This window comes from Pan paniscus, chromosome 10 (genome assembly GCF_029289425.2).
Source record: "Pan paniscus chromosome 10, NHGRI_mPanPan1-v2.0_pri, whole genome shotgun sequence".
NCBI lineage: Eukaryota > Metazoa > Chordata > Mammalia > Primates > Hominidae > Pan > Pan paniscus.
In genome coordinates, this window is record NC_073259.2 from 139,023,092 (window position 1) to 139,046,016 (window position 22,925).

The following is a 22,925-nucleotide window of genomic DNA, read 5'->3' on the forward strand; positions in this document are numbered from 1 at the left end:
GAGGCACGAGACCGTAGTCCGGGATGGAGAGTCAGAGTGAGTCTGCGGATGAGTGCAGATGCCTGCAGGGCAAGCTCTGCTGAATTGCTTTTCTATCTAGTTTTTATTACAGTCATTGAATCGGGGTGTCTCCCGTTATCTGATGAAAAGAAACCACGCTGGCTTTGTTCGGTCATGGAGATGGGAAAGGTCCGCATATTCAGCAATCTGTTGAATTCTTCCAGGTTACAACTGGAGCTGAGAAAAACCTGCAGCTGCCTGTCCCTGCCTTCATCTCTTCCAGCCAGAGGCAGTGGAGGACTGGAGAGCTGATGAAATGGCAGAGATAAAGGTTGTAAATTAGTTTTCCCTGAAGCCGACCAGCCTGAGCAACAGGATAAAGGTTGTTATTACAGACAGCCCCCGGCCTTTGGAGTTCACAGTTTCTCCATTGCTAGGAGATGGAACTCTCTGGAACCCTCCTCCAGCTCCACAGAGAGGCTCAGGCTATCAGAGGATCTGAGCGGTTGTGGGCTGCAGGCACAAGTTAAAAATAATCACCTAACGTTTTGACGGCACTTTCTTTTTTTCTGTCCCACAGAGATTGGAAGTCATTTTCTTATCCTCTTTAGGAAGTATGTTGGATTCAGGATTCTTAATTCCCATTTAAAGTCAGGACAATTGAGATAACTGTATCAGCTAACATTTACTGGGTGTTATGTTATACTTGCTAATAATAATCATAGCTAACATTTACTGAGTGATAATTTTTCTTAATAAAAAATAGCAGCATTTACTGAGTGCCACATATTTTCCAAGTACTGCCTGAAGAGCCTTGGATCTGTCCTCTAATTTATTGTTACAGCCCTGAGGAGGAGGAACTATTAACCCCCATTTTGTGGATGAGGAATTCGAAAACTAAGAGAGATCAAGTAATTTGCCTAGGAGCACAGCTGGTGAATGTTGGAGAAAGTAGGAAGCGGTAAATATTACTTAAATCACATAGCAAATATAGCTGTGACTGCAATTCTAGGGTGTGTGTCTCTGTGTGTCCACGTGTATTTGGAGTAGATCGGATAAACTTTGGTCTTGGGTAAACTGAGGCATGTCTGGCGAAGGGGCTGACTCTTTTCTATCCCATTGAGAACATCCTCCTGGTGCTGGGGTGGGGGGATATGTGAGATGCTATAACTGCACAGCGCACCTTGTGATTAATTCCGTAGCTTTCACTGACGTCTGAAAGGATTAGAGAGAAAAATGTGGTCAGCGCTTAGTATGGAGGGCACAGTGGGTGTGCTGCTTTTTCTTTTCCCTCTGTCAACTTCATTCTCTTTTGGGGGCAAACAAGACTCAGATCTAAACAGAGTTTACGGTTTGTTTTGCATTTTGTATTTATTAATATTTATGCCGACTTTGAAGGCGCTGACCAGAAGGCATCAGTAACACACACACGCACACGCACACGCACCACACACCATGTCTGTTTGGTTTGATTCTGAGCCTGAGATCCTGAAAATATTTCAGCTGTTGTTAAGAGGCTGGAGTTAGGACCCAGGAAGGACACAGCAGTGGGGATATAAATAGAAAAGGAGAACAGAACAAAGTTTGAGGAGAGAGACTTACATCACTCACTCCCCCTCCACCCAGAGAGCAGGACGGAGGTGTGAACTTGAGCCAGACCAGAAGGAGCTCGACAGCGGCCACAGGACAAGCCCGAGGAGCAGGCGGGCGCTCCAGGGAAAAACCACGCACAAAACCTTCTTCAGAGAAAAGGGAAGCTCCAAACCTGACTGAGACAAACGGAGGCTCTTGAAATAAAAAGAAAATACCGCAGGACAAACAGCCTCCCGTCTCCGGGCGCAGGTCGTGGTCACAGTGGTGACCTGGGATTGCTTTCCCAGGACTGCGAGTCGGGCTTGGGTTTCTCCTCCCTGCATTCCACAGCTGCTCTGGTCATCGCAACGTGTTTATTGATCACTGAAGAATCTCAAGTTTTGAGACGAGGAAGAAACACCCATTAGGTCTCCAAGACAGCTGTGTTTCACAAACTTTAAGGAGACAGAAATTTTCTCCCCTGGAACCTGTGAAAATGTCCCTTTTCCAAGGAAGTGAAGGTTAAGAGGTCTCGTTCTCACAGACCCTCAGGAATTTCGCTTGGCTCCGAGCTTTGACCTCCGAGAGAGCCATGGAAAAACTGCTGCGGCTGTGCTGCTGGTGCTCCTGGCTGCTGCTATTTTATTACAACTTTCAGGTAATGTCCCCAGGTGGCCGGGATGGCGACAGGCTTGGTTTCTCCGGAGGCTTTCCCTGAGCGTGTCTCACACTGTGGTCTTTTGTGCGCAGGTGCGTGGCGTCTACTCCAGATCGCAGGACCATCCAGGTAAGAGTGTTTCCTTCTCACTCTGAGCACCGCCCTCCCCCTGCCTAGTGCGGGTATCCCAGGAACAGCCCACTTGTTCATCTCTGAGGCATCAGCGAATGGCCCTTGTTGGGCTCCTGGTCCCCGACCTCACTGCCTCACCACACACTGTGACCCTGGGCAGCTCTGCCACCCCTCACTGGCTGAGTGGTGGATGGAGAAGTGGTTCTGGACCCCTTGAGCTGGGTCATATGAAACATTGTGATTAAGGAAATATGATCTCCTTCATTTGAATGCCTTCTGCCTCTTTCTTTCTCTCTTTCTTCCTTTCTTCCTTTTTTTTTTCTTTTTGAGATGGAGTCTTGCTCTGTTGCCCAGGCTGGAGTGCAGTGGCCTCAACCTCTGCCTCCCAGGTTCAAGCAATTCTCCTGCCTCAGCCTCCTGAGTAGTTGGGATCACAGGTGTGCACCACTACACCCAGCTTTTTTTTTTTTTTTTTGTATTTTTAGTAGAGACAGGGTTTCACTATGTTGGCCAGGCTGGTCTTGAACTCCTGATTTCAGGTGATCCGCCCGCCTTGGCCTCCCAGAGTGTTGGGATTACAGATGTGAGCCACCACACCCATCTCATGTCTTCAGGGCAGATTCACTGGCGGGGAGTTGGAGCTCTGGCCCGTAGCAGGGTCTCGGGACCTCCAGCCTCAGAGTGCTGACCAGCTCAGCCTGGAGCAGCCAATGAGTGGGACTCAGGATAGAGGGCCACCCTTGCTCCAGCCCCAGAGCCACATTCCTTTGGCCATTGTGACACCCAACCAGGAAGCATCAGGACGGGGCTTCTCTCGGGAAGACAGGGAGGCACACACCCTTTGCTGTTAAGAGTGTGGGCACACGTTCTGGTCAGCCAGGGGCAGGGACGGGAAGACAAGGCTTTCTGGGAGCAGCAGGCAGTCACTGGGCTGTTGCTCCCTGCTGGAGGTTGCAGGAGGTGGGGAGGAGACCCTGCCAGTGCCTGAACCCCTGCTGGGAAGCCTGTTGTGAGCACAGCCTCTGCCCCCGCCCCACCAGAGCTTGGCTGGGCACCCCCCCTGAGCGCTATTGTATGGCCCTGCCTGTCTCTGATGGGAAATCAGCCTTTTTTAAAAAATTATTTTTGTTTTTATTTTTTGAGACAAAGTCTCACTCTGTCACCCAGGCTGGAGTTGAGTGGTGAGATCTCAGTCTCGGCTCTCTGCTACCTCTGCCTCCCGGGTTCAAGCGATTCTTGTGCCTCAGCCTCCCAAGCAGCTGGGATTACAGGCCCATGCCACCACGCCTGGCTAATTTTTGTATTTGTAGTAGACACAAGGTTTTGCCATGTTGGCCAGGCTGGTCTCGATCTCCTGACCTCGGGTGATCCAACCACCTCGGCCTCCCAAAGTGTTGGGATTACAGATGTGAGCCACTGCGCCTGGCTGGGAACCAGCCTTTAATGATCAACCACAAATGGACTCAGGCCAACACTGTGGGCAGATCCCAGGGCGATGCCCAGGCCTCCAGGGAGAGCCCCTTTCCTGGATGGAGCACCAGGAGCCTGCTGGGGTCTAGGGCCAGGGGCTGTGCCCTCAGCCTCTGTATCCTTTCCGGCTGCCCGGCAGCCCCATGCCAGGATGTTCCAGGCATCGTCGCCTCGCCACCACCTCCATTCACCAACTCGGGGGTGGGGACGCTGCCACTTCTGTTTCGTCCACATGCATAGGGAACTCCTTTTAAAAAGGTGTGGAAGCTGTGAGTTTCCACACATTCCTCTCTCCTCAGCCAAATCGCTGAATGAAGCAAGGGCTCCCGTGGCTTGGGAACGAATAAACATGCCCAGCGCTGCGTTAAAGAGAGGACGTGTCCACCTTGGACACCTTGCTTGCAAGGTGAATGCAGGCCTCATGGCTTGGGCTGGGCTCCAGTAGGGGAGAGGACTGAGAGGAGGAGAGGGGTAGCCCCTCGAACTGCAGGGCGGTCAGGCAGAGCTGTGCACCCGGCTCCTGCAGCAGGCAGGTGGCCCCCGAGGCCCCAGCATGGCCCTCACTGCTGCTCAGTGTTGGAGAAAAGCTGTGCGGGTTCTCCCCGGACTTCTGCTTATGATACAGAGCCCACACGCATTCTCACACATGCACATGTGTCCACATGCCCCCCATGCTACATGTCTACATGTGTCAACATATGCCCACATGCACCAACACAAATCACACACATCCACACATGGTGACGCATATGCATACACACACACACACCAGATGTCTACATGTGTCAACATATGGCCACATGTGCCAACACACATCACATGTCCACCCACCACTCACATCCATACACATCAGACATGTTGACACACATGCATACACATGCAAAAGCATCCACACATATGCACACACCTGCATCCATCATGTGTCCACATGCATCCACACGTGTCCACACAATTCACATGTGTAGACACACATGCACACATATACACATCCATGCACAACCCACACCCACATGTGCCAACACATGTCTACATGCACCAACATACATGTATTTACACATGTTCACACATGTCCACACATATCCACGTGTCTACACACATGACCACACAGTCACAGACTACACACATCCACATGCATCCACACACATCCATACATTTCTACACACATGCATACACATGTGCACGCATTCACACAAGTCCACGTGTCTACACACATCTGCACATGCTCGCACATCTCTACACACATGCACATACACACATGCTCACACACGTACACCCCACAATGTCCACACACACTCATATGCATGCACGTGTCCACACACATCTTCACATACTCACACGTGTGCACACACATGCACACACACCCTCACACATTCACACACATCCCACATCCACACACATGTACACCTATTTACACAGCTCACATATGCACACACGTACACATATGTACACACACATGCACACACACATGCACACGTGCACTTGCATTTTTGTATCTAAACTTGAAGGAGCAGTTTGAACTCAGTCGTTGTTCCATATAGAAGCTTTGTTCTTCCAAGTCTGGATTTAGGGTAGAAATCAACATTTCCTGATCAAGGCACTGTCTTAGAGAAACGACCGCCATGCTGCTGACAGTAGAAAGGGACGGAAGGGTGTGGTGACCCGTAGCCTGTGTGGAAAAGCACGGTGAAGGTGGCCATGCCTCCTGAGCTCTTGAAACCGCAAGGTTTCTCTCTCCTCAGCTTTCCAGGTTCTAGCAGTCCCTCTTTTTCTCCTCGTCCTTCCTCGTCTCCTCTCACTGCAAATTGTTTCTGAACTTTTCCTTTTTTCTCTTCCTTCCTCCTTCCTTCCTTTTTAGAATAATGGTGAAGGTGGACACATTTGCTGAATATTTAGGTGTCCTCCATGAACAAGACATCCTGCTGCCTGCCTGCCTTCCCTTCCTCCTCACTGTTCCCCTCCTCCCCTTCTCCCCTTCTCCTGCCTTCTCTCTCACTTTGTTTCCTGTCTCATTTTCTTTTTTCCATTTCCCTCCCTCATTTCCTTCCCTCCCTCCCCCCTCCCTCCATCCTATCCAATCCTTTCTTTTTTTTTTTGAGACAGACTCTTTCTCTGTCGCCCAGGCTGGAGTGCAATGGCGTGATCTCAGCTCACTGCAACCTCTGCCCCCTGGGTTCTAGTGATTCTCCTGCCTCAGTCACCCGAGTAGCTGGGACTACAGGCGCCCGTGACCAAGGCTGGCTAATTTTTGTATTTTTAGTAGAGACGGGGTTTCACCATGTTGACCAGGCTGGTCTCAAACTCCTGACCTCAGGTGATCCGCCTGCCTCGGCCCCCCAGAGTGCTGGGATTACAGGTGTGAGCCACCACACCCAGCCCCAGTCCTTTGTTTTTGTCTTCTCTTCCGACTTCTCAGACTCTGCTCACCTTGTTTCCTGCTGAAAAGCCGCATCCCTGGCTGTCTGTGTGAAGCAGAATCTAGGGGCCTCCTTCATGCTCCAGCTTCCATCCTTGAGGCTCGCCTGCCCCCGGGCAGCTCTGGCAGAGGAAGCCTGGCCCTGGCGTGTCTCCTCAGGAGCGCTCATGACGGGCACAGGCTTCACAAACACACCAATAGAAACAACCTGTTTCCATCGCAAGAGAACAGCTCCTTAACACGTAGCATTTCATTCTAAAGAGTGCTAAACAGCTATGAAAAGCGGCCAGTTTGTCTGCACGTTGGGCCTTTCAATGATTTTACATCATCCTTGCAAGAGCCCTGCGGTGGTGTCATGCCCTCGCACCGCGGGTGGAGAAGCGTGTCTTTCAGACAGACCAAGCGATTTGCGCAAGGTCACAGGGCTCAGAGGACACAATATTAAGCCCAAGAAGCTCACAGCGTGAGGAGAATTAGGGGAGACAGACACAAACAGAGATTCTTGGAAAACAGCAGCCGAGTGGTCAGTACCGGGACATAGGTTCGCTCAGGTGCTGGGGGAGCCTTAAGGAGGAGTCTCCAGTATAGAGCGAGAGCCTGATCTTCCAAACGCCAGCCTACTTTCCACCACGACCACACCAAACTGTATTATTTTGTTAAAGGTTCTCACAACTATTAAGCATTTCTTGTTTTCTGATTCTGGCACTCAGCACTGTGCCTTAGGCATAGGAGGCACGCAATAAATATTTGTTGGGCTGGCGCAGTGGCTTATGCCTGGAATCCCAGCATTTTGGGAGGCTGAGCCAGGAGGATCACTTGAGCCCAGGAATTCAAGACCAGCCTGGGCAACATAGTGAGACCCCACCTTTATAAAAAATAAACATTCAGCTGAGCATGGTGGTGCATGCCTCTAGTCCCAGCTACTTGGGAGGCTGAGGTGGGAGGATCACTTGAGTCCAGAAGTTTAAGGCTGCAGTGAACTGTGATCACACCACTGCACTCCAGCCTTGGTGACAGAGTGAGACCCTGTCTCAAAAAATATCTATATATTTATTGACTTGTCTATGCACAGTCACTGAAGATTTGCTAGTCATCTGGTAAACCGCGTCAATAAAGCTAGCCAACCAGCATGCATTCGGCTCACAGGTGGCTGTTTTGGCTTGTATCACCTGGTTTGCCTGTCTACACTGGCAGAAGTAGCCAGATATTTGCCAGATCTTTATGTCTACCATGTAGAGAGGTGTTTCATTTTGTAAGTAATTGCCAAACAACTTGAAATCATTTTAAGCCTTTGCATACTCTGTGCTTATCTGTGACCATAGATTGTCATTCTGGAGGCATTATAGAATGTCGTAGTTGAGGGACCGTAGGGACTATTGAGCCACTTCTCACTTTACAGGGAAGCCAGGAGGTAGGTTTGGAGAGGGAAATCCAGGGTCGGCAGAGTCCGGGCCCCTCCCCACATCTGGAAGCTTTTCCAGGGCCCCAGGCTGCCTGATTTCTTGCCTCTGCTCCCCAGGGGACAGCCTTATGAAGCTGTGATGGTTGATTAATCTGAATCCATAAATGGCACTGGCCAATAAATTGCAGGCCATTCTTAAAAAGTTTATAAGCATGCCATTTTATACATGACATTTGTAATGAGGAAAAGAGAACTTAAAACAAACCCAAAGCATGTCATTACCCAGCAGTTTCCTGGTCCCGGGGCACATGGCACAGCTGGCTCCAGCCGTTTCCAGAAGTTTGGGGCGGCTCACTTCACCCGCTCTATTTAGGGGTCTGGGAGGCCAAGCAGATAATTACAGTAATTATCATTCCTTAGATCTCCATCATGCCTTAGAGTTTCTAAAGAACTGTCAGAACTGCTAGGCCATGGCAGAAACTGGATTCTTCATCTTCGTAGTATTTATAATAGAATTTAAAAAAAACAATGTTTATATCCGATTGAAGAAATGGAAATTTGGCAAATAGAGATTTTCTAAATACTAGAATTATACAGATAATTATATTCTATGTTTATTCATTTATTTATTTATTTTTGCATTTTATCATTCATTCTACCTGTATAGTTAGTTTTTAAATTGCTAACATTAAAAATTTGGGAGATTTCAAATGCAAAAGTCTCTCTCTCTCTCACACACACACACACACACACACACACACACACACACCTCCTGGGCCCCTTGTCTTAGACATGGAGGATACAATGTAAATAGAACATTCAAGGAACAGAGTCTGATATAGGAGACAACACACAAATATACTAACAAAAAAATCCCAAACAATAGTAAATGCCATGAGAAAACCAAATAAGGACCTGAAAGAAAGAGTGGATGGTGGTGGTGACGAAGGGGTGGCCTGAGGGGAGGTGTCCTGTGAACTGAGACCTGAATCAGGATGAGCTACACAAACGCGGGGATCAGCATTCCAGGCAGTGGGAACAGCAGGCAAAGTTATGCAGGAAAAATGAGCTCCATGTGTTGGAGGCCAAGGAGGATGGAGCCACGAAGCCAGCCCGACCATCGGCAGGGGCTGGCATTCCTCTGTGTGGTATAGATTCCAGCTGGACCAAGTCAGTGCAGCACTGAAGATTATTTCCCTGCAGGAAACCAAGGGATAAAGGTTTCCCTGGACGCACACAAGGAGTAAGTAACAGAGAAGGAAGAATAGGGAAATCTGGAAGAAAAATGGAAAAGGAAAAATTAAAGGTTTTATTAAGTTGTTTTGAGTATTAATACTCTGTCTTTCATCTCTCTCCTATGTCTGTCTCTGACACACACACCAAACTTAATAAAACATTACATATGGATGATAAATTAATTCTGAAGAACTGTGGTGATGTGGGCTGAAAATACCCCTTTTTCTCTCTGCCCTTTCCTCTCTCTCTCTCTCATTCTTTCTCTTCCTCCCCACCCCGCCTCCATTTTCTCTCTGGCTCTGTCCCCTGCTACTTGTTTTGCAGGCTGGGGTTGTTTTGGAGTCCTCAAATGGGCCATGGTTTTGCTTGGCTGGCTGACCTGCCTAAGAAGACGTTTAGTCTTTCGAAGAGTTTGGTGAAAATCAAGGTGGTTGCAGAGTTAGGTGGTCTCATGCCACCTTCTCAATGGGAAAAATGCCACAGAGTGCCTTTTTCCCGAAAGAATGAGACTTTCTTGCTCTGATGAAACTTGTAGGACTATGAGTTATTTTACTCCTTGAGTTGGAAAAGGAACCTGTGTGCTGAATTCAGCCCATCCCATTAGCACCACACAATGTTTTATTTTTAAAAATTGCTAACATTAAAATTTTGATAGATTTTGCTTTAAAAAAAATCTGAATTTCTGACTCTGCTTTAAAAAATGAAGACCTGACAATCCTGGGCAAAGCTGCCTGCAGAGCCGCAATGCTTCGTTCGGCATCAGGAGGCACTACTTAATTTAGACAGGGCACAGTTTTCCGCGTCGCCTCCGCCTCTCCTGCCCTACGACTGCGGTGGTACCAGCTGATGGTTTCCAGCATCTGCTCTGATGAGTCTGGCCTGTGCCTTCCAGCTTGTTAACTACCTTGGATGCCATCCCTGGACTCTGTCCAGTCACTTCTCAGGACTCGCCGTCCCCTGCGGGTGTCACAGCTTGCAGCCCCTTCATTGCTTGTTTCCAGTCAGTGTTGCTAGTTGCAAAACATCTGTGGCAACTGAGGTGTTTTACACTTGTCTGAAGTGCAGTGGTGTGGAGAGAAGGCAGTGTTCTGGCCTCAACCCTGCTCTTCTCATCACTGGCCACCTATGAACTCTGGCTGGCTTTGGGGTGAACGAGACACCATCACTTTACTCTGTCAGCCTTTCTGCCAGGACTGATTGTGGCCATTTGTAAATGGAAAGAATGGGGAGGGCTTTATCGTCCACAGGGTTTATTTTATAAAGATGAGGATTCTGAAGACACATCTGTTCTTTGTATAACAGATGTTATTTCCTTTTACAATTTTTTTTCCCAGATGACTTGAATAACAAGTCAATGAGGTTTTGTCCTCTTCAAAATGAATATCCTAGACTTTAGGGGAAAAAAAAGCGCAGTGGGAATGAAAATGAATCTTTTTGATTTTTGCATTTCAGATTCTTCATATTGCATTACAATAGTAGAACTATCCCCACTGGAAATCAACTGAAGTCAGGCCTTACTTTCTAATGTGCTACTTTATCTAGATAGGGCTATTTTATTTAGAGAGTAACAAGACACTTAAGTTATTGTTTAGATACTTCTCTTTAGCTCATATTACAGAGTTAACTTGGTTCTTGGCTTACATTTTGAGCTTGTGTACATAAAGCTGGAGGGACAGATGCAAACTGAAAAGTGGAACCAAGGAACGGGACACGTGTGGATGTTGGGCGCCCTGTGAACAAAAATTCAGATATTACATGGGGTGTGTCAGTTCTTATCTGAAAATGATGGTATGTTCATAACTACCTATGGCACTTCAATTGTGAAAGCAAGCCTTAAAATATTTCTAAAGGAATACAGATTGAAAAATTCAAATAGAGGCCCGGCGCAGTGGCTCACGCCTGTAATCCCAGCACTTTGGGAGGCCGAGGCGGGCGGATCACGAAGTCAGGAGATCGAAACCATCCTGGCTAACACGGTGAAACCCCATCTCTACTACAAATACAAAAAGTTAGCCAGGTGTGGTGGCGGGAGCCTGTAGTCCCAGCTACTCGGGAGGCTGAGGCAGGAGAATGGCGTGAAGCCGGGAGGCGGAGCTTGCAGTGAGCGGAGATCGCGCCACTGCACTCCAGCCTGGGCGACAGAGTGAGACTCCGTCTCAAAAAAAAAAAAAAAAAATTCAAATAGAACAGAAAGATAATGCAATGTAAATTTTCTTCGTACACCTCGCACTCAGCTTTTTGATGTCTTCACTCCCAAAACAGCAGTATTGGTTTCTGCAGTATCTCTCCAGACATCTCTCTCTCTTCTCTCTCCTCTTCTCTTCTCCATCCCTGCCCTGAACCAACGATATTTTACACAAATAGCTCATAGTGTACACATTTTTATCACCTTAATTTTTAAAAATTAGACAATATCAATGAAAGAATATGCCATCTCAGTTCATTTATGAACCTTAGTATTCATCCCAGCTGTATTCCAGTCCAGAGTGTAGATGTGCCATATTTATTTAGCCAGCGCTCTGTAGATGAGCATTTAGGCTGTTCTCAAGTTTCTGATACTATTAAAAAATTCTGCAACAAACAAGCCTTGCACAGAGGTCTTTGATCATATGTATGAGTGTATCTCTAGAATAAATTCCTAGAGGTGGAATTACTAGATCAAAGGGAATGTACACTTAAAATTGGGATAGATACTGTCAAATTACCCTTCAGAAGGGGTGTACTGATTTGAACTCCCATCAGAAATGTGGTGGAAGTTGCCAGCTTAGTATAGCTAACTTTTTGCTTGCCAGTCTGATGGGTGAACTCTGATAGGCTCATTGTTGTTTAATATACTTTTTAAACTTGTGAGCAAGGTTGGGCATCACTTGATATATTTATACGTAATTTTTATTTCTTTTTCATCGAACTATTTGATTATCTCCTTTGCCTCAATATTCGGTTGGTTCTTTTTAATAGTAGGAGTTTTACTAATATAATACGTTTAATACCTCTAAAAAGAAATCAGTACCCTTCTGTAATATGTATTATATAAACAACACTCCTCGGTTTGATTTTGCTTGATTTTGTTTTTCTGCACAGAAATTTTAAAAAGGTATGTTGTCAAATGTATAACCTGTTTTCTGCAGAAGTTTTGTGTTTTGTTTTATTTTATTACATGTAAATTTTGATCTATCTGGAAATTGTTCTGGTATAAAGAGTGAGGTTGGGATCTTAATTTTTTCCATGTGGTGAACTGGTTCCAATGTCTTTGTTGAATAATATTTCTCCTCTAATTTAAAAGACCAGCTTTGGGGCCAGGCGCGTTGGCTCACGCCTGTAATCCCAGCATTTTGGGAGGCTGAGGCAGGTGGATCACCTGAGGTCAGGAGTTCGAGACCAGCCTGGCCAACATGGTGAAACCCCGTCTGTACTAAAAATACAAAAATTGCCGGGCATGGTGGTCGGTGCCTGTAATCCCAGCTACTTGGGAGGCTGAGGCAGGAGAATCGCTTGAACCCAGGAGGCGGAGGTTGCAGTGAGCCGAGATCGCGCCATTGCACTCCAGCCTGGGCAACAACAGCAAAGCTCTATCTCAAAAAATAAATAAGTAAATAAAAAATAAAAGACCCTCTTTATCACAAACTGAATTTCCATATGTACTTAGGCATCTTTGTGGATTTTTCTCCCGCTGAACTGTCTATCCGCGTGTAACAATCAGCCATCTTTATTGTAGTTTCATGCTGTGCCTTATCATTGAGTGTGAATCTCCTCTCTTTATCCTCTTCTGTTTCTTCTCCAGATTTTCTTTCTTATTTTTTATATAAACTCCATAATCATATCTCCCCCACAAAATTCTCTCAGCATTTTTACAACAAATTTTCTAATACTCATAGATTAAAGTATAGTTTATGACATTGAGTCGGCTTTTCCAAGAATAGGTTGAATCCTTCATGCATTCGAGGGTGCTTTCACATCCCTCAGAATTATTATTTTTTATTTTCTTCATGAAAATCTTGTACAATTCTTATTCTTGTTTTCATAAATATTTTCTTTTTGTTGGCTGCACTTAGGAGAACTCTTCTTTTTTTGTAGCATTATTGTTGGAATACAGAAAAGCAATTGACATTTGTATATTAAATTTGTACAAGCCTCCTTGCTAAATTCTTTTATTGTTTGTAATAGTGTTTCACTTACGAAATTCTTTTCTTATTTGTAATCATTTTCCACTTTGGTTATCAGGCATACATCATTTGAAAATAATGATCTTATTATCTCCTCTTTAAAAAGTATTTTTTTTTAAAAAAACAAGGACTAACATAGAGACTATTAGTCTGTCCTTTTCTATGATCTAGCAGTCGCTTGGGGCAGTTGATTATTGTTTAGTCATCTGAACCATTATTTCCACTTCTGTGAATGAATCCCAGAGGACTAATCCCCGAGAAGACTAAAATTGTATGCATAAAGCCACTCATGTCAGCGCCACCTGTACGAATAAGGATGGAAGCTATTGATTGTTCATTAGCAGAAGAATGGCATAACATGTTATGGGGCAGCCACTCAAGAGACTGTTACCCAAACTCAATTATGAGGGTTAGATAGAAACAAAGAAATAATTCATATAGCATTCAATGAGAAGAGCAGAATAGAAAATAACATACCTGCATAAAGTTATGTTTACTCAAAGTATAAGGATCACGAAGGAAATTTCGAACTGAGTAATGCTTAGTGTGGAGGAAGCATAGAGGGAAAATAGAATGACCAGGATTACATTGAGAAAGTGAGTATTGCGTCTACAATGAGCTGGCAGTGTGATTTTGTGCAAGACTTTCATTTCCTGTCTTTACAAATAGGCTAAGAATTCAATTTTCTTATAGATTATTGTTAGCATGAAGTGAGGAAGTGCTTGTTAAGGACCTCAGTGTCTGGCATACCATTCATGTTAGTTTTCTCCTCTTTTAAAATGATTTTACCCTTATTTGTTTCTATAGTGTGATTGCATTGATATTAACTCCAAAATAATGGTAAATAACAGCAGGATATGGAACATTCTTATCTTTTCCTGACATGAATGGGCAAGCTTCTAGTGTGTCACCAGTAAACGCAGTGGCTTCTGTTTTCATGCAACAAGAGGCATCTATTCCTATTTACCCTGTTTTGTCCAGTTAAGGAACTATTTACCAACTTCTAATTTAAGAGTTTCTTTTTCTAACCAAGAGTGTGTGTTGAATTTTATTAAATATGCTTTCAGTATCTCCCACAGACATGGGATCCTTTTACTCTTCCCCCATAATGTGTGTGCTAAGCGGTTCTTACCCTCTAGTTCTTTCCTCCCTAATGATGATTTAAAACTTTTATTCTTTTTTCCCCAAGGATTTCAGGTGTTGGCATCTGCTTCCCATTACTGGCCACTGGAGAATGTGGATGGGATCCATGAACTTCAGGATACAACTGGAGGTAGAGACGCGGGTGCTGAGAGCGGCTGTGGGCGCGGGAATCCCAGGGCCATCAGGAGGCGCGGGTGCTGAGAGTGGCTGGCCTTGAAGTCCCAGGGCCATTGGGGGACGTGGGTGCTGAGAGTGACTGTGGGCCGGGGAATCCCAGAGCCATCAGGGGAGCAGATGTGGACAGAATCTGCTTTGAAGCCACGGTGATAGAGATGAACAAATACTTGTGTAACTTCCCGTAATAGTTATTTCAAAGCTTTTTTTTTTGTAGAGATGGGGTCTTGCTATGTTGCCAGGCTGGTCTCAAGCTCCTGGCCTCAGCAATCCTCTGGCCTTGGCCTCCCAAAGTGCTGGAATTACAGGCGTGAGCCACTGTGCCAGGCCACGAAGTATTTTACTAGAATTTTTATAGAGAGAGCTATTGCATATTGAATGGGAGAATTTCTGATTCAAAATATGATTAAAATGTGCATTTTCCCCAACAATCTTGAAACAGAAGCTGGCCTGAGGATGCCTCTATGTGCAAGTCAGGCGTCTGTTTTCTACGTTGAATGGACTAGCGTCATCTGCACACTGGCCACAGCAGGGGCCTATTTGAAGCAGATGTCAAAGGTCATGCCAACTAAGACCAACTCACATGTTTGAAGGGCCCCCGTTTCATTCAGCAAACGCATCCCCATCTACCAATCAGCTTCCCCACACATCAGCTCCATTTGAAAAGAGTAAGCATCGCCTAAGACGTTTCCAGTGAGGCCCAGTTCCAAATAGTCTGTTTGAGTTCATTCAGACATTTGCTGGTAGGAGAAACCTCACATCTTTCTGGGTATTTTTTTCCCCTTTCTAATAAGGACTCTTTAAAAACCGTAAGCTTTGTATGACAGTTTTCCATTTTTATTTTTATTTACTGATTGCTCTTGATCATGTCAGATGGCTGACATGGGCGGCGAGGGTTTACCGTACAGCAATCCTAGCACGTGCTTCGGTCGTCCCTGTTCCGTGGGAGGCATTTTATTTTTAAAACCATGTATTGCTGGTGACTGTGATTTCCACATTGACACACTGGCATTTTCCTTACTCCTGTGATTTAATATGTTGCTGGACATCACTGCTGAAGCTTCTGAAATGTTTCCTTAAAATTTGCAAACTGAGAACCATCGGTGCTGCCTCTGTTGCTGGTGTTCTCAGAGTGGGGCGCAGTTGAGGAGCACACACTCTGTGAAGGGCACCTGCATGGGTGCCACGCGCTCCCTGCCCAGCATCGCTCTCATCCGCCTGCCTGTAGGGCAGCAATATGGCCACATTTGGAAACCACCCTACAGCCAGATGTCTTTTCCAAAGGGTCGGCCTGGCAGGGCTGAGAAAGCCCTTGTGCAAGTTTGTTTCACCACTGGCTCGGGTTCAAACAAACCACGTTCCCTTGTTGGCATCTAGTTTTCTTTTTTCAAGGCCTTTATTTTAAAGCCATGGAAACGGGGTCATTTCACCAAGTGGAAATACCTTCTTGAAACAGCTCACTGTTCCAGGACCCAGCAACTAAAATGCTAGGAGTTTTTTCAAACAAAAGCTTGAATAACTGTCAGTGTCTTTCTCTCTTCACCCCTATACCTGAACTCATTGTGGTGGCTTAAATCAGTAACTCTTGGTGCTTTGAAACCTTTACCTATGAAAAACTCTTCTCCTAAGGTGATATAATCACACAGATACAGTTACACACTGTGGCTGAATTTTGCTCCCTGAATATATTGACTTCCAGTAAAGCACTAATATATCCGTGTTTGTCCTGGAACATTGCAATGTGGAAGCTTTCTCTGCACTTCCCTACTGGATGCATTCTCTAGGTTGGAATGCTATGCTGGCATATTTCAATTGATTACAGCCTTCTTAAGGGAGAAAAGAAAAGAACAGACCCCATCAGCACATTTTGCTGCGGGGAACAGGTGAATAGCTTTGGCAAGCCTTTTGAGGATGTGCGGCTTTGTCGTTTGTTGCCGAACTCTCCGTCGTTTTGTCCATTTGTCATCATCTCACGCAGTCATTTTCATGCAGAGTGTCTGTCTCATCAGTTCTTGTGACATCATAACCATTCATCCTTTTGTTGAGCCTGTGTTATGAGTGGCCAAGTTCAATTTCATATCTCTCAACTAAGTATCCGCCTATGTGTTGGAGCCAGAAAATTAGAACTCTCGCTTGCGGCCAAATTCAGCAGCCATCACGCCCTGGTGTGGGAACTGAGTGGCGCCACTGGGGTGGCCGAGCTGCTGACCAAAGTAAACAAGGGTGGTGGAGGCTGGGGGACGTGAGGTCCGAAGAGAAAGTCCAGGGCGCTCTTGGGTGAAAGAGCCCCTCCTGGTGCCTGCTGCAGGTTGAGAGATATGTTGGTCCCATTTGTCTTTTGTCTCACTCACTTGCTGTGCTTTTTCTTTTTGTTGTTTCACCCAGCGTCCCGAACCCACAAGCTCACTGTGCTTCCTTCCCGTAATGCTACTTTTGTGTATTCCAATGATTCTGCCTACTCAAATCTCTCTGCAACCGTAGGTGAGCATTTATGTACTTTTGTTCTTCGTTCTGTCAAGTTTGGATCTACGATGAATTCTAAGGCCAATTCTGTTTGGTAGTATCTGAATTCACTATGTCTTGGCTAGCAAGTGAGCAAATGTCCCAGTCAAGACAGCAGATCCAAGGTGTTAAAAAATAACCACTAGGGTTAAGTCTAAAGGAAGATTGCAATACATTAGAACAGGGGCCCCCAGTCCCTGGGCCACAGACTGGCAGCAATCCATAGCCTGTTAGGAACTGGGCTGCACAGCAGGAAGTGAGTGGTGGGTGAGTGAGTGAAGCTTCATCTGTATTTACAGCTGCTCCCTATCGCTCGCATTACCACCCGAGCTCCACCTCCTGTCAGATCAGCAGCAGCATTAAATTCTCTTGGGAGCACAAACCCTACTGTGAACTGCACATGTGAGGGATCTAGGTTGCATGCTCCTTATGAGAATCTAATGCCCAATGATCTGTCACTGTCTCCCATCACCCCCAGAGGGGACCGTCTAGTTGCAGGAAAATAAGCTCAGGGCTCCCCCGATTCTACGTGATGGTGAGTTGTATAATTATTTCATTACATATTGTAATATAATAATAAGAGAAATAAAGTGCACAATAAATGTAATGCACTTGAATCATCCTGAAACCAACCTCTCCAACCCATCCATGGAAAAATTGTCTTCCATGAAACCGGTCCCTGGTGCCAAAAATGCTGGGGACCACCGCACTAGAAGGTATATATATTCTTTCAAGTTCCCAGGATCGTCTAAGCCAGCTGCTTGTTTTCAGAACAAAACAGACCCAAGATGAGACCTTTTCTAAACATAGAGATTGTTTGGATTTTTAAATGAATTGTCTTCTTTGGGGGAGGAAAAGCATGCCATTTTAATGGAAAATTAAAGTTAATTTAAAAATACCTCATCAAACATTTGATTTCTTATAAACATTAAAATCAGCATTTCGTCTGTAGCTGGACTTTAAAAAAATCGTTAAAAGCTGTTTGTGAAACATATACCCACAAGAATCATGGTTAAATTATTGTCTTATTTGATAACCTCCAGAGCCTACATGGCTCAACATGAAGCTCAAAGCAAAAGGGGTAGTAGCAACTGAGGCATTTATTAGATCAGCGTAGAAGCCAGTTCTGACCCTGTCAATCTTACCCTGTGATCCTTTTCAACACAGAAACTGACTGCTCTTTCAACTGTAAGGTGATTGGCTTCCAAAATTAATGTTTCCAGTCAAGCAGTCTGACTTAGGGGTTTATACAGCCTAGCTCAATTACGCAACCACTAGTGATCCATTTAACCTTGCAATATATAGGTCTCCCTCAGCAAAAATGGGATAAAATTAAAAAATGAGTTTAAAAGCAGTAAGGAAAAACACTGAGGTCCCTTGAGTCGGTTATCCATGTGACAACGTAGCTGGAAAGCCTGAGCTGCGGTTGGGGTCAGGTCCACAGACCCCGTTAGCTCTAAGCCTGAGCTGGGGTTGGGGTCAGGTCCACAGACCCCGTTAGCTCTAAGCCTGAGCTGGGGTTGGGGTCGGGTCCACAGACCCCGTTAGCTCTAAGCCTGAGCTGGGGTTGGGGTCGGGTCCACAGACCCCGTTAGCTCTAAGCCTGAGCTGGGGTTGGGGTCGGGTCCACAGACCCCGTTAGCTCTAAGCCTGAGCTGGGGTTGGGGTCGGGTCCACAGACCGCGTTAGCTCTAAGCCTGAGCTGGGGTTGGGGTCGGGTCCACAGACCCCGTTAGCTCTAAGCCTGAGCTGGGGTTGGGGTCGGGTCCACAGACCCTGTTAGCTCTAAGCCTGAGCTGGGGTTGGGGTCGGGTCCACAGACCCCATTAGCTCTCCCGTGTGTCTTCAGCTGGGCTGACGGCTGCCGGGGGCTCAGACATTCTCCCTGACCCATGTGGTAGCAAAGATCTCTGAGCGACTATGACCCCAGTTAACAGTAAATCTACTCGCTCCTGATTTTTAGACTTCACTTATCTATTCTGTAAACCATTTACCCCACACCCTCACCATCAGATACCCTGGCCATGGGAACGGGACACAACAAGATGATCGGACGGGGCAGTGCCCCTCAGGATTTGCGGCCAGCTGGGCTTGTCACCCGCAGGCTCTCCTGGGACTATGCAAAATGTTAGTCGGGGTTTTCCTCCTGGCACCTGAAAATGGGTTCTGCTAAAATCCCGAATCTACCTGTCCAGGTTCAGGGGATTTCAATTAAAACTCAAAAGGAGAAGGAGTTCAGCTGTAGCTTCACGTTCACACTTGCACTGAAACGTTCCACTTGGAACACTCAGCATGAGGACGGGAGTGGGGAGGGCTCGAAAAGCAGGTCGGCACAAAGTCCAGGACAGGAGGCGGTCGCCACGCCACGCTTGGTAACCCATCTGTTGGCAAATATCACAATTATCACATCATCATACGATATGATATGCAATATGAAATCCATATGCAAAGGTCTGTATGCATTTGTATATAATACATGCATATTATATACAAATACATTAATATTTAATATTAAATTTTTATCTGACACATACACATTAATAATTTGCAATTTAATTACTAATAATTAAATATTACTGATGCTATGAATATTAACATTATAGAATAATATATGATGTTATAAATATATAATTAGAAAGATAAATAATAATGCATACTTACACATAAGTTATTTGTAGGTCTGACACACATCTTCAGACTTTTAATCTCAGAAGGTTATTAACATATGATGTTGTCATTTTTCTTCCTTAGATATTGTGGAAGGGAAGGTCAACAAAGGCATTTACCTGAAAGAGGAAAAGGGAGTCACGCTTCTCTATTACGGCAGGTACAACAGCTCCTGCATTAGCAAGCCAGAGCAGTGTGGCCCTGAAGGTGAGTGGCTGATCCCTGTGGCATCTTTGTCATGCATTTCATTCTCAGGGAGCACCTGCTCCTCTGGTGACTGGAAGATGTGAACCTGAGGTTCTCATCAATTGCAGAATGCGTGAGAATGTCAACGATGGATCGGAGGGCAGGGGAGGGAGGAATGCAGGCAAGGAGGTTACTAAGCAGAGACTTGTCCTGGTGGCTGGAAGTTATAGCATCCTCTTACAGAGATGTGAGATCAAAATACTTAATCTTGTAAAGGATGAAAAAAACCTTCCTGAAAAACAGACACAGCGATGTCACAGTGGGGATTGGACAGGGCCGTGGCGTTTGTGGGAAGGAAATTGATGGCATGGCACCTGCAGTGTGATTTCTGGCTCTGGGATGTTGACGGTGAGTGGGCAGGGCATACCCAAGAACACTTGCGCCTGGTTTTGGTTCTTTTACATTCATCGAGAGGGGCTGGGCAGTGGCTCGAACTGTCCTGGCAAGTGGTCACAGGCTTGTGGCTAAAGTCACGCCATGGACAGAGCAGAGATGCAAAAGAAAAACTGGGAATCGACTTGCTTTCGTTTGCTTTTACTGTGTGAAGTGCAACCTGCTCTCTCGTATCTAGGCTTCAGGCAATGCCCGTCTGGACCACATTGCAAATTTTCCGGGAAATTGTTCTCTGCCTTCCAAACCAGCTTGGAGCCTTCAAGTTCCTTTCTCCTAGGCAAAATGAAAGTTATGATTTCTAGGGAGGAACAAAGCTTAATGCAGTCCTCGTATGAAGCTCTAAGGCATTTTGGACATCAGATGGCCTTCTGTGATGAGTTCATTGTACGTGATTGTAGGACAAAATGGACTTTGTTCCAGTAAAAATAAACAACAGCTTAGCAAGGCAAAAACATGTGGGAGGACACATCTTGGGCTTTGTGGAAACCAGAATTTTGAGCAATGGTTATGAGGCCCAAAACCACGGTCAGGTTTACAAACTCATAGTTTATGCTGTTCCTGAGTTCAAGCAGCTCCATAAACATCCCAGGCTTATTTATTTTTACAAAGTAAAAAACAACCGTGGGCTCGGCGTGGGCTCGGCGGCAGGGGCGAGGAGGACGGGAGAGTAATATGTGCTCCTTCCTTGCATTGGATTCGGGAAGGGCGGGGGCATATCTGTGGTGGCTTTTTCTGGGTTTCTAGGGAACGGCTTCTCTTTGGAGTAGAGGCATCCAGAAAGCTCCAGCAACCACACTGGAATTGATCTCATTTGAGGACCAGGATGGTGCAGGTGCCAGGGGTTCCAATGCCTGGGACTATCACAGATAACCAACCCAAGAAAGGAGACAGTGATGGGACCAGCGGGAAATCAGAGCCACTGGACAAGTTTTGTCTGCACGCTGAGGTCACACATGAGAGGCCTTTGAGCTGATTCTGGCCTGTGGCTGTGTTCGGTTGGACAGGCATCGGGTTAAAATTTTAAAATTAGCTGTCAACACTGAAAAATAGGAAATTTTCACACATTTCCAGTTTTTCTTGATAAATCTCTCCTGACTTCTCTGGCTGGCTGGAGCTAAGTCGCGGTGGCCCTGGACTTCTGTCTCCAGTTCCCCTCAGTCCCCACCAGACTTCTCGACTCTTCAATAATCTTCAGGTCGAACAGAGCCTGTCCGCAGCATGGGCTCTGGGGCCAGAAGGTGTGGGTTCCACTTCCGGTTCCGACCTGTTTGTGGGGATCTTGGGCAACCACTGCTTCCCTTTGAAAAGCCTTATCTGTAAAGTGAGTGAATAAAAGGACCTTCCCATACAGTTGCTGTGAAGACTGGAAGAACTATTACAGCATATTCCTGGCACGTGGTTGGTCCAGCTGTCGGGAGGCCGTTTGGGTTTATCGCTCATGTGTCCATGATTCCAAACTTCCCCTTCGTCACTAGGGTATCTTTTCTAAGAACACCACTTTGCCTGCTTGGAGGGTGACTTCTGACAGAGGGGCCGTTGTGGTTGAACTGATCATAATAGCTGCATACCCTTGTTGAGCCCCGACTCTGCACCAATCCTTGGTCTAATCCCAAACATGTATTCACCCATTTCATGCCCCCAACATGAGACACACAAGAACCTGGGTGAAGAAAGAGCCATGAACTCGGGCTTCATGTCCCACTGTTGACAATTTCTTTTGTGTCATGGTTAAGCAGAACTTTTAAGATATTGTTCATGTGGCCACTTTCTTTAGAGCATGGCCAGATATAAAACAAAGCCGGGGGTGCGGTGGCTCACAGCTGTAATCCCAGTGCTTTGGGAGGCAGAGGCGGGATGATTGCATGAGCCCAGGAGTTCGAGACCAGCCTCGGCAACACAGTGAGATCTTGTCTCTAACTTAAAGAAAAGGAAGAGAAAGGAAACAAAGTCAGGAAACCTTCAATCAACGCTGGCTCGGTGAGAGGCTGCTCTCGTGAGGCCTGATGCAGACGCAGAGGGTAGGTGGGGCATTTCTCACTGTGCCCCCCTGGGTCTTGAGTTCAGCCTCACAAGGTGACCGGGCCATGAGCCTGTGCGAGGGCCATGGCATGCCTTCCCCGCTTTCCTCTGCTGTATCCTTGGCTCAGGCGGATTCTCCTGGGGCCCCGATGAGCTTGTACTTCTGTGTGCGGGAAAACAAGCCGTGAACAGGGAAGACCTGCCCAGCATTTTCCAAATTAAAGTCCCTGTAGCAGGAGGCAGAGGAGGCCTTCTCAGGGGGCACCTGGAGCAACTAAAACAAAAATCAATGGTGATGTTTTTATTTTAATATACTGGGCGCATCAGAAATGAGTTTTCATATATATTATTTAAGAGGAGACTTCAGTGAGCATTGAGCTTTAAAAATGGGTAGATTTAAAGGAAAATATTCCCTAATAATCATAATTCAGGTGTTATTCAGATCTCATAAAAATTGTGAATGATTAGAACATGGGAAGCATTGAATTAGCCTTTTCAGATGTGTTCAGTGAGTCCCCCGCCACACTTATTGGTGTGGGCACAAACTTATAACCTGTTATTCTTATAACGAAAAACAACGCTTAAATAGAGAAATGCTCTCCAGCCCCTGCCTAACAGGCCCACTGCTTTTATGTTTCTGATTTCCAAATCCTGATGTGGTCTCTGTTCATATTTTCAGCTGATTTTTTTAACAAATAATGTTTTAGGGGACAGGGTTGATGCTGAGAAATGTGG

The 22,925-nt window shown here is 46.0% G+C and overlaps 1 protein-coding gene across 4 annotated transcripts in view; it reads left to right on the forward strand.

Moving 5' to 3' along the window:
* The first annotated feature begins 1,496 nt into the window (after nucleotides 1-1,496).
* ADGRD1 (adhesion G protein-coupled receptor D1) overlaps nucleotides 1,497-22,925 on the forward strand; it is a 188,268-nt gene continuing 166,839 nt past the window's right edge. The window contains exons 1-5 of one of the 4 annotated variants that reach the window (XM_063593230.1): nucleotides 1,552-2,230; nucleotides 2,323-2,359; nucleotides 14,236-14,319; nucleotides 16,749-16,844; nucleotides 19,617-19,739. In XM_063593230.1, the coding sequence (XP_063449300.1) occupies nucleotides 2,165-2,230; nucleotides 2,323-2,359; nucleotides 14,236-14,319; nucleotides 16,749-16,844; nucleotides 19,617-19,739 (406 nt within the window). In that variant the 5' untranslated portion in view covers nucleotides 1,552-2,164. Of the gene's footprint in view, nucleotides 2,231-2,322; nucleotides 2,360-14,235; nucleotides 14,320-14,895; nucleotides 16,577-16,748; nucleotides 16,845-19,616; nucleotides 19,740-22,925 lie in introns of those variants that run through there. The other 3 variants (XM_055096392.2, XM_003817845.6, XM_057299568.2) reach the window with 3 other exon arrangements.